We start from the raw sequence: 16,660 nt of genomic DNA, 5'->3' as shown, positions 1-16,660 counted from the left end.
CAGTATTGTATAAACCTTTCTGGAAGGTAAAGAAGCTGCCTTCTGTCTAAGAAAGTGCTGACTGTGAAATAAAGGCTCCAGTAACTTGCCATTGTACATTCACTTCCCCATAGCAACTTCATAAGTTCATGGGAAACATATTAAAATATGTAGGTGCTTTTGATATAGAGAAACTGAGAAATTTGGGTGTTTGCTTCCAGCTTTACAGCTCGTTTTTTATGACTGACTCTTTCTAGTATTAATTAAAAAATAAATAAATAAATAAATAAAAAGCCACCTACATCTTGACTTCTTCTTTTCATTCTGTTCTTTGAAGGTCGCTCCCCTTCCCCTTCATGTACTTTACAACAAATATACTGTGGCTGCAATGAAAGGGCAGCCTGAATATTACTATGCTTTGACTTGTGAAGTGTTACAACTTTCCTGTGGTTTTTGAAATGAAAATCAAATGAAAATGAAAAATGTTTTTTGAGAAATTCTATTTTTTTTAAAATGTATGATCCCTCTTAATTTTCATTTTAAAAGCACAGCATGTTGTAACTTACGTGGTTTGGTTTCTCTTGTTATTCCTAGGTTGTCCTCTGTGCTATGCTTAGTAATGGCAGGATCTTTTTGCAGGGTAATCCAAAGTAACAGAAAGTAAGCCTGAACCTTCAGACCCACAGAAAACAATGTTTGACTTGAAATATGAATTAATTTATACCTTAAAATAGCACTGTTATTGATAAATTTAGTATTTTTTTTTATTAAATGGTCTTTAAAGTTGCCTTTTTGAGTGAATTTTTTTTTCCAAGGATAGGATTCTTATAGGTCTTATTCTTTAATGTGAGTTTTTCTGATTGTCTGATTTTCTGATTTTTTTTTTTTTTTAATGTTATTTTTCCGGATACATTTCCAAAGTTCTTTGGAAGATTGACTGTCTCTGAATAGATAGTTTGTATAACTTTGAGTTTGATTGATCCAGACTCTTCCTTTATCTCTGCAGAGATTCTTTGTTGGCTCAGCCTGGTGAGATTTGAGCGCTACAGAATGCTTCTAGCTTCAGTGGTGTTTGATGAAAGGCTATAAAGAGAATGTGTCCCACGGAGAGGGCTCATCAGCAAACCAACTGATAGTGTCTCTTCTTTGTGTAGTCATTTGAAATGCTGCTTGGTTGAACATGAAAGCAACATTTGCAGGCAACTAATTTTTTTTTTAACTGGGTTGTGGGTTATCTGTTCAGACATAAATTCTGAGAAGTTTGATGGACGCATCCTTGACAAGTAACTAATTGTTCTCCTTTTTAATGTTTCCCCTCCTCTTCCCCCCTCTATTTTAAAGGAGAGACTGAAATGTGGTTAAGTTATATATGCTTTTTCTGTTAACTGATTCTGTGAAAAGCAAACAGTAAAAGTGTGTACAGCCCTTCACTCTGTTAAATTAATTAGTGAGTTCTAGGAGTTCTTACTAAAATGGTTACCTTATTATAGAATCATAGAACCTCTTATGTTGGAAAAGACTTCTAAGATCGTCCAGTCCAGTCACTAACCTAATACTGCCAACTCATCTGCTCATCTTTGGAATACCTCCAGGGATGATGACTCAACTACCTCTTTGAGCAGCCTGTTCCAATGCCTTACAACCCTTCCAGTAAAGAATTTTTTTCATAATATCCAACATAAACCTTCCCTGGTGCAACTTGAGGCAATTTCCTCATCCTATTACTTCTTGCTTGGGAGAAGAGACCCTCCCCCACCTGGCTACAGCCTCCTTTGAGGTAGTCGTAGAAAGCGATAAAGTCTCCCCCAAGCCTCCTTTCATCCAAGCTAAGCAACCCCAGGTCCCTCAGCTACCTCCTAAGACTTGTTCTCTAGACCCTTCAGCAGCTTTGTTGCCCTTCTTTGGACACATTCGAGAACCTCAATGTCCTTCTTGTAGTGAAGGCCCCAAAACTGAACACAGCTGCAGTCTCACCAGTGCCCGAGTACAAAGCAACAATCTCTTCCCTGGTCCTTCTGGCCACGCTATTTCTGATACAAGCCAGGATGCTCTTGGCCTTCTTGGCCACCTGAGCATACTGCTGGCTCATATTCAGCCAGTTATTAAAGGATACCTATCAGCTGCTTCAAGGGTGGAGGTCAAACAATGTTTTATGAATATATATTTTAATTAATGTTATAAGTGTTCTGACTACAAACTCTGAATTATAAAGTGAGACATCTGCTTTAACATAGAATTGTATTCTCTTTCTACATGCAGTTGAGGTTATATGAAATTGTTCTTGTGAGGGAGTTATGGATTAGGAGAATTTGATCCACATGTATCTTCTTGCCACGTAATTTGAGTGTCATGCCATTTCTTTATTGAGGAATACATATCTTATGTATTTGCTGTGCTGATTTATTTCATCAAAAATCACATATATATCCTTCATTTCCTTGAAAATCTGATTTATTTTTTTTTAGGTTTGATACACTATGTTGAAAAATGAAGTTCTGTTTCTGGGTACACTGAGGGATGGGAACATTTATAATAATTGTGTACCTTTCTATTTATTGCACAAATAAGATAAATAAAGAGATAGATAAAAAAGAAAATAGAGCCTTAATACTGATACCTTGTTTGACTTTAAAGATGTTGGTCAGGAAAATCCTGTAATGGCTTAAATGTAATGGCTTAAAACAACATCTGGGATACAGGCCAGTGTTTCACAATGTGTGTGTATGACAGAGAAGCAACAAGTTTTTGTTGTGGTCTATTGAGAAGCCACTTTGAAATAGTCCCTGGTTGGTGTATGAAAGGGGTGAAGTAGCAAAGTATTTCACAGTTGTTTTCTGTGGAATGCCGCTTTTAGTCTTTTGAGGAAGTCTGTTATATTTTAAATTTTTCTTCTCTGACAGCTATTTTCTTATGTGTCCCTTTTGTAAGAGCTGGAAGCCTTTGGTAATAAAGGAGAAGAGTTATTAAACAAGTGATTCCTCTGGTTTGATGAATCTTAAGTAACGGTATATAATGGAATTAAATCAGGAATCCTGTTAAAGCAGTGGCATTTATGGCTGTTTTTGAATTTGTTCACAAAATAAATGCCAAATATTATTTTGATTGCTCTTTAGATGAAGAAGTGAAAACGTAAGCTATTAAGTTGATGAAGTACAATGAATTTTAAAAATATGCCTTGCAGAAAATTTTATCCCTGTAAATAGGGAAGATAGGTATATTTGCAAGCTTATCAGTTACTAAGATAACAAGCAGAAAAACCTTGAAACTTTTTTAATGATTGCTTAAAGGTAATGTCTTCCATTCAGACTTAGTATCAAAATGAGGAGCCCTCGTCAGCTTTTACTGAAATGTAGTAAAACATAACTGACCTATTAATATTGCCATGTGTGGTAGGCTCATGACACAGTTACGCAAGTGTGGTGCTAACTGATTATAAAGTTTTAGCAAAAATACAGTGATACTGATTCGGGAGCTGCTGGATTTCACGTTTTAGATCAGATTGCTTCCAGAAGTGTGAAGTAGGGACTCTACAAGAAAACAGTTTAAACGTTGCCAATAGCATATTGTTTTGGCTATTTGCTCCTTTTCGCTAAAGGAAAAAGCACATTACATTCGAAATACTGAATCATGTCATGGTCTAGGGAAAGGGGCTCTTCCTGCCCTTGACTCAGATGTGGGCTGGAGTTAGGATACTGGATGAAAATTGTCTGTTGACTTGGGTAGATTTACTTGTTACTCCAGTTGCTCAGTTTCATTTGTATACTGGGATGGTAAAGTTTTACATTGTATGTAGGTGGAGAATACTGTATGAAAGTGGGATTTATACAAGTAGAAGTAAGGATGGGTTTTTGTTTATTTGTTGGGATGATGAAGAACAAAAGTAATAGTGACGCTGGATTAAGTAATGATCTTAAGTTGATTTCAAAGTATCTTTAGTAACATGGTATTAAAACAAAAACATGTATTTGATGGATGTTTAAGCCATTTCCTCTTAAAATAATGAGTCATATTAAATAGTAGGAACTTGAAGAATTATGGCAATATCTAGTATCACATTTAAGTATTAATCTGTATTACTTGCAAGAAATTTAAAACACTTGTACATGAAAGAAATGCATAATCATGCCTCAACTAAAAGTTGCTTTTGCAAGATCTAATGCTAAGACCTAGATTAACATTCTTGTAAGCACTTATATGTCTAGGTTTTGTGTCTATCAAAATTTATATGAACGTAACGCATAATTAGGAAATCAGCCACGTACATAAGAAATACTGTTTTGATTCTTCATCATCAACTGAAGTCCAAAGAATATACTAAAATTGAGTATAAAAATGATCCTTTAAAAAAAAAAGCTATTATTGACAATTAATGTATATTTGGAAGCAGAATTTCACATTTGCTGTTTTGCTTTCCTTTTTTTAAATTGCAATGTCCACTAATTTCAGTTAAAAAAAAAAAAAAAAAAAGTCCAAAACAGTGAGTTACTAAATTCTTGGAGAAGATATTCTTGACTTTTTATTATGGAGGCTCATACTTGATATGTCATATTCAATCACTGATATTTTCATTAGAGATTAACTCTGAAAATGACATTAAATAAACAGATTAATAAAGTTTTTAGTTCTTTCTAATATTCTGCATCTAACTTTAATGACAACAATCAAAGTAGCTGATTAATTTGTAAGGGTAATTGGTGGCATTTGTAGCAGAACCATCTAGTGTATAAACCTGTAAGTAACCAAGGAATGTTATAAACAGTTTATAAATTTGGGTCTTGGTTTTCTGCTTTGTTCTTTTTCTGGTTAGGCCCATAAAGGATGCCTGCAGAATATACAGATACTTAAAATGCTAAGTACCTTCACTATCTTGTCTTTACCTAAAAATACTGCTTTTCTGAGTGTCTTTTATCCACTTGTTCTCTAAAAACACTCAGTTACATTGAGCAAAGTGGTGTCTTCTTGTACATGAACAAGTTTTTTTTATAGTCCATTATGGAGTAAACCAGTCATGGCAATGATTTTTTATTTATTTTTCCCAGTGTAGCTTGGGAAATTGGAGAGCACAACGCAACTTTTCTGCCAGAATTGAGATTTTTTTTCTTTCTTTTGATAATGCGATAATTTTGGAAGACTGTTCTCTAGTTCTTCAAATACTACTTCCATCTTCATTCTCTCTTTGCCAGTCTTGGTGTTGTCCAGTCTCTCACCATTCCCACCAACTTGTTGAACTTGTTCCTCAGTATTCCTTCTTTTACTGTTATGTGTCTGCAGCCAGAGTCTCATTCTTCCTTGCTAGTCAAACCTTTTTTCTCTTCCGATATTCAAGCCACTAAAGCCGTAGGAACACTTTGAATATGAGCACCAGGAGCATGTACGGGGAAAATCTGCTAATGTATGAATTCTCCACATATGTTAGCTGTTAAACTTTTAAACACCTGTTTGAGTATGTGAAATCTTAGTTTAGGTCAATGAGTTTAATAAATCAATCAGCTAGCACCAGTTGCTCATTATGGAAAACCTTAGGAAACTGAAGGTGTGGGCATGTACATCAGGGCTCTGCATGATGTGACAAGTTGGTTCCTAATGTCATGGCCAAATGTGTAGTTTCATTGCTGTTTCTGACGTGTGAGTTCAGCAGTCACGCAGATAGCACAAATTAGATTTTTTTTATATGATACTTTATAACATATTTGCCATCTTGCAAATACCAAGATGGTCTGAGGCATATTCCATTAATTTTGTAAATCAGTTCAGAAGCAGAAATTTTTTATTTATTGACTTGGGGGAGGAAGAATAGAAGGATCTTTATCTGAGCTCACCTTTACAGCTTCAGAACAGCGTTTTACTGACATATATGGCATGCTGATTTTTCTCTCCCTTTCAGAAGAGAAACCTGATTGCTCCAAGGCCCGCTGTGAGGTCCAGTTTTCTCCTCGCTGTCCAGAAGATTCCATCTTGATTGAAGGTTATGCTCCTCCCGGGGAATGCTGTCCTCTCCCAAGCCGTTGTGTGTGTAACCCTGCAGGCTGCTTGAGGAAGGTTTGCCAGCCTGGCTATTTGAATATATTGGTTTCTAAGGCATCAGGAAAGCCAGGAGAATGCTGTGATCTCTATGAATGCAAACCAGGTAAAAGTGGACACGATTTTTTTTTCTATCTAACATACACAACTAGTGTACTTGCATCTAATGAAGCCCACATAGTATCAAAGTTCTTCTCAATGACCTTCAAAATTCAAATTATATTTGTGAGCAATGCCCATTTAAAAAGAAAAAAGATAAATATTATAATAAATTTTACTGTCTCATTTTCTTCAGACAATATTTAAACTGAGCAACAAGGTAAAATTAATCTTTAGTGAGAGTGCTGTATTTCAAAACACAACACTAGTGAAAATGACATGCTTTGTTAAGATTAGAGTATACTTTTTTTTCACAGTAGGAATATATTGTGCATAAATATTAAAATTTAAATATTAAGATTTCTCTAGATTACAAGGTGATGACCCTTAAAAATTGAAGAGTGAAACAACTGTGGAGAAGCATAGTGAAACACTTTACAGGATTTTCGGTGTTTACTCATTTTCCATTTCATGGGAACACAAATAACCCTTTCTTGTGACTTATTCTTGGTGAAGTGGAAGATATAATTCAGTGCGCTTTTTGATCCAGGCTTTGGTAAAGATTAATAATAAAAGTAGGGGGATGAAAGTAGGTATATAAAACAGTATAATCTAAAATATCATCTGCAAACAGGTTTGAGTTTGTTATGCCTTTCCTATGCTTGCTAAATGTTTTCTTAAATCCTCCACAGAAGAAGGTTGTACACTCTTTGTCTCTTCTAGTGTTCCTCTTTGTATCTTTCCTAAAATTCAGTGCAAATCTACCTGTGTGAAAATTCAAGGGAACTTTTTCATTTTCTGTCTTGAGTATATGGCAAACAAGTCTTCATAATAAAGTCTGCTCTGGAATATCTTATCAACCTCAGTTGCATTTCATCTAGAATTAGCAAGTAAACTTTCCTTATGGCGTAGTTTCCTTGGACTTACTGTTATGCTGTTCCTCTCTAAGTTTTCCTAAGTTTATCCACTCTTCTTTAAAATGTGGTATCCAAAAGCAGAGTATTATTTTTGGTGAGTCTTCATCAGTGCTAAATACTGTAGAATAATTACTTTTGGTATTTCATACAAAACGCTAAGAGTTAACTCTTTTGAGTTTGTGAAATGTGATCCCAAGATCTTTCTGTAGCATGCCTTCTACAAGCTTAGGATTGAGTACATGATGCTTTATTCAATTTAGTGGGTTTATATGACTATATATTGTTTTTCTGAAGTACTTTTTTTAATTGTAGGAAGATGCATGTTAGGAAGGTAAAGGAGCAGAGGCTTTGAAGAGATTGGAGAAGGAAACTAATAGAATTTAAGGGAAGTATAGAGCTTTGCAGTGGGGATTAGAAATTGAGGGACTAAGGGAGAGCAGAGAGTTTGAGGCTACCAAACAAAAACACTTTCTTCATATCCCGGAGCTGAGTGATTTATGCAGTGTACGGTAGGAGACTAGAGAAGGCAGCAAGCCTTGAAGGATCAAGGAAGAGTGAAAGAGAAGGGTAGTATCTTGGGTGCATACGCAAGACTGAGGCTGGGGGGATAGGGAAGGAGGCCAGCAGGATTGATGACAGCTGGAACTGGAGTGTGGGTAAGAGGCGCTGAGGAGTGTAGGTGAGTACTGTTGTGTGTCTGGGTGAAGATGAGTGATGAAAGATGTAATTGCTAAGCTACAAACTGCAGTAGTGGGTCCCCTACTTGTTAGTAGTGCCTTGGTTTTAATAATTAAAAAAAAAGAGTACTGTTACAGATGGAATTATTAGTCACTACGTAGCCTGATAGTCAAGTTAGACTTCAGCAGCTGTCTTTGTTGCTTTTTTTATTTAAAAAAAAAAAAAAAAAGACAACGACAACAACAAAAAACTTTGATCTAGATGTTTATTCTGTTGGCTATTTGGGGTAGTGGGAAGGTCATAAAGGAAAAACAAGTCAACACAAGACTGAAAGATGGGAAAGAGTAGGTTAATATTGGCAAATGTTAGTAGACTACAAATTCCTTACCACAGAATGCTTTTTGCTTTTCTTTTTAATGGCAAATCTGAACCTTTGTTCAGTTTTCAGAGGAACCTTGTTTTCAAAGAGTAAACTGCACTTGTACAGACAACATAATTTGTACTGAGTATATGAAGAAAATGATAGCCTGAACAAATATTGAAATATTTTTTGTAATGTTTCTTTGTGAAAAGTTCTGATTTTTTTTATTTTTAACTTTGAAAGTCAGAACAAAATGACAAATTTCACAGTATCTAAACTGTTCTGTCATGTTCGATGTTATGGTTTTTATTTTTTTAATTTTTTTAATCCATGAAAACAGGCAGTAAAATATCTTGTTTTATTAGGGTTGTATATTCATAGGCTCACAGAATTCTAGAGTAATTTAGGTTGTACGGGGCCTCTGGAAACTATATAGTCCATCCTTCCTCTCCTATACCATTTTGTGCCATTTATATACATGAGTATATATATGTACTACCATATACGTAGTAGTATATAACTGTTCTCTGTATGTATAAACAGTATATGAATTGTGTAGGTGGATTTGCTAAAACAGTGGTCATAATGTGAGTCAAATAATGCTCCTCACGTGGCAGGAATATTTATAGAGTGCATAGTAAGCCTGGTAATAAACACTGAACCTTTAGAGATTGACTTGGTATCCTGAAGAACTGTAGGGGGGAAAAAAAAAAAGAGAGAGGAACTGAATGAACAGCGCTCTGTTTCATTTTTCCTCTGTTTTTAATATCACGTTGCTGAAGATGAATGGGGCAAAGGACTGTGTAAGGCCTGGTAGGTAAGTGTTTGCAGCAGTGTGTCATATGGGACTGATATCACCCATTCTGCTGAATAGTGTCAGCATATCTATGGAGTTTACATGCAGAACAGAGAAAACTCTTCTCCGTACTGTACCGTAGACCTTATTCTTAAGTGGTACTATCAGGGCACTCTTCCTTCCCATGTGTATCTCCATAACCAGCCTCCATAGGGGTCTTGCACCACTAAAGGGGTTCTGGTGGAAACAGATTGCCAGAGGGTGGGAGGACTGCTTCCTATGACAGCAGTGCTGTTTTATGCCAATATAAAGGGTTTGTGGAATTAAAGCATGTATTGTGTTTATTTCTGCTCCTCAAATAAGATGTCACTGCTTTCCAGTTCACAGTGGCATTTGTTTGGACTCTTCTTCTGAGAACTGCATGTTAAAATATTATGACTGATGATTGCTCATCATTGAGTTACTGAAAGGAAAATTAGAAGTGGTTGCATTAACACTAAATACTAGTATAAAAATGAAATCTTGCATTTTGAAGTCCACCTCCTTTTCCACCTCTTTTTCATTACAAATAATACAATGATGAAAAGTATTATTATACAGTTTAAATGAAGTAGTAGCTTAGTAATACCTGTCTGTTAACAGACAGATTAATTTGACTTAAATATTTTGACCCAGTGTTGCTCCAAGTCTCTCATGACAGTTGTGGTACCTACTGAGTGTAGGTACACTCAGTACAAAAGTTCCTTTTGTTTTGATCCTCTTCCTAACCTCAGTCCGGACACTGGTCTGGTGCCATGAGCAACCTACTTTCTTCCTACAAGGTGTGTATAACTAGTCTCTTATGAGTAATTAATTCAGTGAATGAGCATGGAATTCAGTTTTAAGTCGGATGTTATGGTTCTTAAAAAGTATTCTCAAAAGGTCACTTTTTTTTTCCACAGCATGGTCTTAAATGGATTTGCGTAACATGTTAACAGTAAAAATAAAAATAACCTGCAAAAAGGTTGGGGCAGTATCTGTCTTACTTACTAAGAAAGCTAAAACATTACTGAGTAATGATTTTTTTCTGTCTAGTTTTAAACATTTTTTTCTTTAAAGAGTCAAGATCTAATCTAAAATATATCTTGCTGAAGGTGTGATAGCAACTATAACTGCCACTTCTGAATAAAGAAAGGCAAACAATTTACTTTGGCAGTTATCCAACAGATACTTCTCGTTCCTTTATTGATAACATTTTTTTGTATATTGGGAGTTGAGTAGCCCGTGCAGTCAAGGCCTGATGGAAAGTCTGAGCTCAGCAGTCAAATTTAGTAAGTAGTATTATACAATGGAAGCACAGGGAAGTAACATGCTCCACCCTGGTACTGCTTCAGCATTGAATATTGGGTCTGCAATTTTTACATTCTTGCGCTAAGGACAAGGGTCAACAAAATCAAGTTTTTATATATACTTGAGAGAAGTACAGTTATATAACTTTATTTTCTTTTGTTGCTTACAGAAATAGTGCATGTTGGTTTTTTTTTTTGGATACTTTGTTAGAAGTTGATGTTGCAAGGACTTAGGAGATGAGATTGGGAAAGGACTCAAGAAAATAAATGAGAAAAAAATCTCAGATATTTTTCTAATAAGCCAGTGGCCAATAAGTTGACAATGACCATAATAGTGGCCAATAAGTTGTCAATGACCATAATAATGGCCAATAAGTTGACAATGACGGGAAGGGAGAAAACTGCCAAAGCTACAACAAAAATAAGCAAAACCAGTGTGTCCATATTGGGAAGCATCTGTAATAGGAAAGGTAATAAAGTGATTTGGACAGTGATACAACTGCATTGAAAGTCTGAGAATGGTATCTTTTCTGTTGTGTTTAGTATGTTCTAAAATGTGAAGGAGTGTAAAAAGGATGATTGTCATAGAAGAAAACAAATTAAATCACAAATATATTTGAAAGTATTTCAGGATCCTGTTTTTTTGTTTGTTTGTTTTCTAAGGAAAAGTGTGGAGGAGAGGAAGGAGGTGGGGGCTTTACTGCTTTTTCTCCTTCTCCTGAAGGAAAACGTGAAATTAATATTTCCTAATGCAGTCAGTTTGCATTCTATTATGAATGAGTAACCAGCAGAAGTGCATCTTGAACTGAAAGGGTGTTATGTGATGCTTCTTAGCTGCTGTAGAAACTTACTTTATGTGCTTGCATGAGACATTCAGAAAGTTTTGATTTTGGGGGGGGAGGGAAGTCTTTCCTGTGCTGAGCCAATGTGCTGCATCATAGTTGCAAATACTGCCTTGATCCTCGGCCTTTAGATGCATAGGCAGCTATTTGGATCTTGTCCCTGAACTGCGTATGCTATTCTTTAAAAAGCCAGCACAATACATAAAGGTGAAACTTGATATGTTTGTGTTAATGTATTCTACTGTAAAGTTATTTTCTCATAAGTATTAATGGTTTCATAATCGTAGATCCTAGGTTTTGTAGTCTACAGAAGAGGCTGCATACTACTACAGCTGGGGCATGGTCTGCAGACGTGTTAGTGTTTCTGCTACATTCTCATAGAAAAAAAAAAGAGTAAGAGTTACAAATTCAGTGCATGAGACAGTTCTTGAAGATTCATAAACAAATGTTGATTAAGTAAATCTTCAGTGATAGGAAATTCCAACACGTTTATGAGGTTTTGAAGTGATGTATTAGTCAAACTAGATATCTAAAGCTTAATGTTTCTAGGAAAGACAAAGATAATTTTAATTTAGACAGGATTTTTAATTTTATTAGCTTAATAAAAATAAACCTATTCATGAAATGCACACTGTATGTAATTATTGGAGCCAAAGTGAAAACAAAACAAACGACATGAAAACAAAACTAGTATATCAACGGCAAATGTTTACTATCATTTTTTTGAATGGTAGTACAGCTAATCTGAGGGAAATCTTAAGTAATAAAGAATATGAGTATAGATTGTTCTGTTACACTACAATATTTTAGTTTATTGGAAAGTTAGGCTAAATACTTTCTCAAGTTTGAGAAACCAATTTAATAAGCAGGAGCATTTTTTTGCTGCTTCTAATCTCTCTCTTCACCTGTTTTATAAGGAAAGGCTGACAGAGCTGGGACTGTTTAGCCTGGAGAAGAGAAGGCTCAGGGGAGACCTCATCAATATGGAGAAATGGTCCTGGGCTCTGTGTTCTATGTTGGCCTGTCAGAGCAGCCTGGTTGAACCAGATGACCTTTGGTGGTCCCTTCCAGCCTCGGTCATTCTGTGATTAACCTAATAATGTAATAACAGAGATCTCTCAGTCTGGAGAGAATGCCGAAATGAGGTATGAGTGTGGATTATAAAATTCTGAGGGTGGTGGACAAGCTCAGCATAGGCCCTTTGTTTGCCAAATCCTACTAATCCTTACAATAATTAGAGGGCACTCTGGTACTAGCAAGAGTTCAGTGTAAGATAAAATACTTGCAAGTAGAGCAGGTAGTAAATGGTGGGATCTTGCTGCTGCAGGAGATGGTAGAGCAACCATTTTCAGAAGTTTGTTGTTTTTTTTTTAAAATAGAAAAGTTAATGTACAACAGGTACATGAATGTAATGTTTGAGTAGGTATATAAAACGTCCCAAATTCAATGATTTTGGAAGCTGCTGGAATAAGAAGGAATGTCATAAATAGTGGCAAAACTCATGTGCCCCTAACTATCATTTCTTTTTGCCACTGCTGGAGATAAACTCCTGGTTAGATAAAGTAATGTTTTGACCCAGCAGGACATTTCTTTATATTCTGATGATGCAATAAATGTAGTTGCAGGGTTGGGTAAGTCAAACCAGACAGAGAAACCACGGAGCGACTAGAGCCACTTCACTGCATGAGAATTTTCTATTTGAATATTTTGATCTGGGGGGTTTTGTCTGTTTTGTAATTTCTCTTATGTTTGTACTTCTTTTAGTAAAGGATGGTTTGTGCTATATTTCAGTGTCAATGAGCCATGTGCTAGCACACTATAACCACTGGGAAGAATATGAAATATTTAGCAAGAAACAGCACCTTTGTTGAGACTTGAAGGCACGATCAGAGAGTTTTCTAGTGTTTTTTTGTTTTGTTTTGTTTTGTTTTCCTTTCATTGGCATTATTGGAATACGGAAAGATGGACACAGAAATTGCTCTGTAGTAGCAGAACATTGATAGAACTCATTGGCTATTTTTTTCCCAAAGTGGGGATGAGGCAGCAGGGGCCTTCTATACAGAGAATTGGAAAGGTTGCTAGCTGAGATTAGAGAAACTTGACTTTCAAGCAAAACATTCTAAAGTTAGGTATTCCTGTCATAAAAGAAAGTAAGTACACTTGTAGGTTTACAAAGAGAGAGAAAAGTTAACTTCATAGTTATAGTAGTGCAGATTGATAACAAAAATATTTCACTTTAAATTTAGTGAATTCCTGCATTGCTCCACCAAATGGAGTTGAATTCAGTTCTGTGTTTATCAGAAAACTTCCTTGAGCTTGTCAGGTTGCCCTGATTTAGCAGAGCTCTTTTTCCTAAATACGTGGAAAAAGGTAGATTCTGAATACCACTTGCACAGATACTCACATGCTTTGAAAATTAATGGTATTGAGGACAAGGCTGCTGGCCCTAATCTTGATGAGCTAAAAACTGGTTTCATTGAATTTGTGCTTTCATTTAGTTTCTTATCAAAACATGTGAAGTAGGGGTAATTCTGAGGCTGACGTTTTGTTGAGATCAATTAAATTATTACTGCTATGTACCTCTGAGAAGCAAACCTGAAAAACATTGGACTACAACTCAGAAAATGACACTTAGCAATTAATCAGCTCTTGCAAAAAGCTTGGCATGGCATTGTCAAGCTGCTGTATCACTGCATTAAGCAGTAATAACGTCAATACTGAAATGAAGTTTAATCAGTAATATCTTACTGTATCATACTCAGTCTGATAACATTCAGCTCATCCTGCCTACTCAGTCTGTAGGCAGCTTATTTCTTTAAAAAATGAAAGCATGTTGTATTCTGTACTGTCTTAGTATAATTATGATAAGGATATCAAACAGTTGGTGCCTGAGCTAGTATTGTTTGCTTTAACATGGGAGATTTAAGACTAAATAGGATAAAACCATGTTACAGCTTCCCTGAGCATGACTCATATGATTAAATGTATATTCAACCTGATTCTTTTCTGCATTTCTAAGCATTTCTTTCTTTCTAAAAATAGTTGATTAGTCTTACTAGTTCTGTGGAATTCTTCAACTTGTCAATGCAGATAGATTTGGTAGTCTGCAATTCTGTTTCATCATATAAAAATACATAAACAACACAACATAATAGTATAATCTGTAAAAAATGTAGTGTACATGTGCAGACAAATCCACAGTGTATTCTCTCTCTTTCTCTCTCATTTTCTATAACCCAGGTATTTTACTCTTTAAACAGGTTTTAATCAGTAAAAAAAAAATGAAAGAATATTATTATCAATTGCTTTAAAAACTGGGGGGGGGGATACATTCTTGGTAACATAGTATATTTCTAGTAACTAATATTATTCATTAGTTTAATTATTGCTTAAGGTTGCCTGTATAACTTTTATAACTTTTTTTTTAAATTAAATAATATAGTTTAGTTGCTTCCTGAGTCTTAAAGAGTCTTTTTGTAATGTCACCTACCAAACGTACATTCAGCAAATGCTTTTTCTGACTTGAGTTTGAAGACTGATGCATAACGCATTGCTTAAGGAGAATTAATTTGTCAAAAAACTTCTAAAGCATGTGTAAAAGGAACTTTCTTCTCCCCTTCCTCTTTAGTGTTCAGTGTGGATTGCAGCACAGTGGAATGCCCTCCTGTTCAGCAAGTGGTTTGCCCACTGGATAGCTATGAAACCCAAGTCAGGCTGACGGCTGATGGCTGCTGTACCCTGCCCAAAAGGTTTGTGTCTGGATGGCTGAGTATATTTTTTAATTTGCAAGTACTATAAACATAGGACATTTCATACCTCTGAGGCACTAGAAGGTAATACAGAATAGAAGATATATGCGGTAGGTTAAAGGTTTATCAGGCTGATAGAAATACTAAATCCATCTTTTTCAAGCAGAAGATTCTTCTCAGTGCAAATGCGTAGAGTTTTACTAAATTACTCTGAAGGACTTGTGCCTCTAGATTAAGTGGATTTCCAGTGTATTCAATTCATTTTACAAAAGTAAATCATTCTGAGAAACTTCTGAAGGACTTTGACATTAAGGAATTAAATGATGGAAAAGGAAGAAGATTTGCCAAAGAAAATCTTTCTTAGTTAAAGAAAATAAAGCATTTTTTGTGTGTAGAAAACCATTATAATAAGCTGACAGACAATGGCTATCTGGAACCATAGCGAAACATAAATCTCAAATAATCATTTCCATCATACTTCAGTCTGTTGTTTAAGTAGGTGTAATTTACTACAAATTCAGGAAAGTTGGACAATTTTGAGCTGGTTTTGTTGCAAACTTTTGCACCACTATTTCAGCTTATGATTTTACAACACACTTCCCAAAATTTGATTCAGCAATATGCCCCATAAATATTCATTCAAGCAAAAAGTACCATTACTGAAAATATTTTTACACAAAACAGAAAATATGTATTGTAGATGTGTAACTAGTGGTTTTTTTGTTTGTTTTTTTGTTATGAGGATCATTCACACCATAATAATCTGTCATATCCCCAGCCACTTGTGAGATTTTAAAGAACTGATAAACTTGAAAAGAATTCAGAAAGAAGAAAATAGCAAAAGCTGTGTAATGGATGAGAGATCTTCCCCACTGGGTACCCTTTGTGTGTATGTTTAATATAGTGATTTGGTAACTGTTTTATGAGGGTCTCATACTATGTGCAGAGTTAAAAACACATTAAAAAAAAAAAAAAACATGAGAAGAGATGTGAAGTACTACATGTAACGCAGTAATCCTGTCTATAAAAATTTGAAAATATTTTTCTAAATTTGATAAATTGTGTTTGCAATTGTATAATATACATAGTAGTTTGCTATTTAAAAAAATTATTATTATTTTTATTCACTGAATGCTATTAATGTTCTTTCATTCAAAGTTTCTTTCTTTCCTTTGTTTTCTTAACTTTGGACCAGAACATGGTATGAGTTCTCAGTATCCTTCCTTTATCGTTTAAGATATTCTCATTAACCTTCCTAGGAGTTACAGTAGTTTTGTATTAGTTCAGAGCTGGCCTGGCTAGTCGAGATTGCACAGGAGGCTGTAGATTTTAACTAGCCATTGTGTCAGTATTGACACCACTACAGCTCAACATGTTTAAAACTGGACTTAAACTGACTTAAAACTGGACTTAAATGCTTGTAAGGACTGTATTCAGAAAGGTAGATTGTAAAGTCAAAGAAACAAAACTTCCTATGTTTCTAGTTTAGATTAACATAGATTTTGCACAATCTAAAATTTACGTTAATGTTAAATTATTACTTTCAACTTTCTTTTAACTTGCTGGATTAAAAACTGGTAGATAAGTCAAATTGTTTTTGTTTTGAAAAATAAAATTGGGTTTTATATTTCTGCAGTGTAATATATTGGTAAAAGTTGTGGTTTACTTTTTTATTGCTTGGGTGGGAGAAATGGACACTATCCACTTTCATCTTTGTAGATGATAATGTCAGCATTCCTTCTATTAATGAACACAATACCAAGAAAATCAAACTTCATTTACTTCAGAAAAATGATCATTTGAAAATATTTTCAATTTCTAGGGCACACATGAGAACTGATCTTACATAATACACTTAGAGCAAACAAGTCCTTGAAAGAGTCATTTTTT

General features: G+C 35.0%; 1 protein-coding gene across 2 annotated transcripts in view; it reads left to right on the top strand.

The window, feature by feature from the left end:
- The window catches only part of CRIM1 (cysteine rich transmembrane BMP regulator 1), a 181,400-nt gene that overhangs the window by 78,954 nt on the left and 85,786 nt on the right, over positions 1 to 16,660 (top strand). Inside the window, exons 3-4 of one of the 2 annotated variants that reach the window (XM_080583956.1) lie at positions 5,864 to 6,106; positions 14,650 to 14,770. In XM_080583956.1, the coding sequence (XP_080440082.1) occupies positions 5,864 to 6,106; positions 14,650 to 14,770 (364 nt within the window). The remainder of the gene's footprint in view (positions 1 to 5,863; positions 6,107 to 14,649; positions 14,771 to 16,660) is intronic. The other variant, XM_080583957.1, reaches the window with a different exon arrangement.

This window comes from Anser brachyrhynchus (assembly GCF_964034855.1).
Source record: "Anser brachyrhynchus genome assembly, chromosome: 3".
NCBI lineage: Eukaryota > Metazoa > Chordata > Aves > Anseriformes > Anatidae > Anser > Anser brachyrhynchus.
This window is presented reverse-complemented; position numbering and strand designations above follow the sequence as displayed.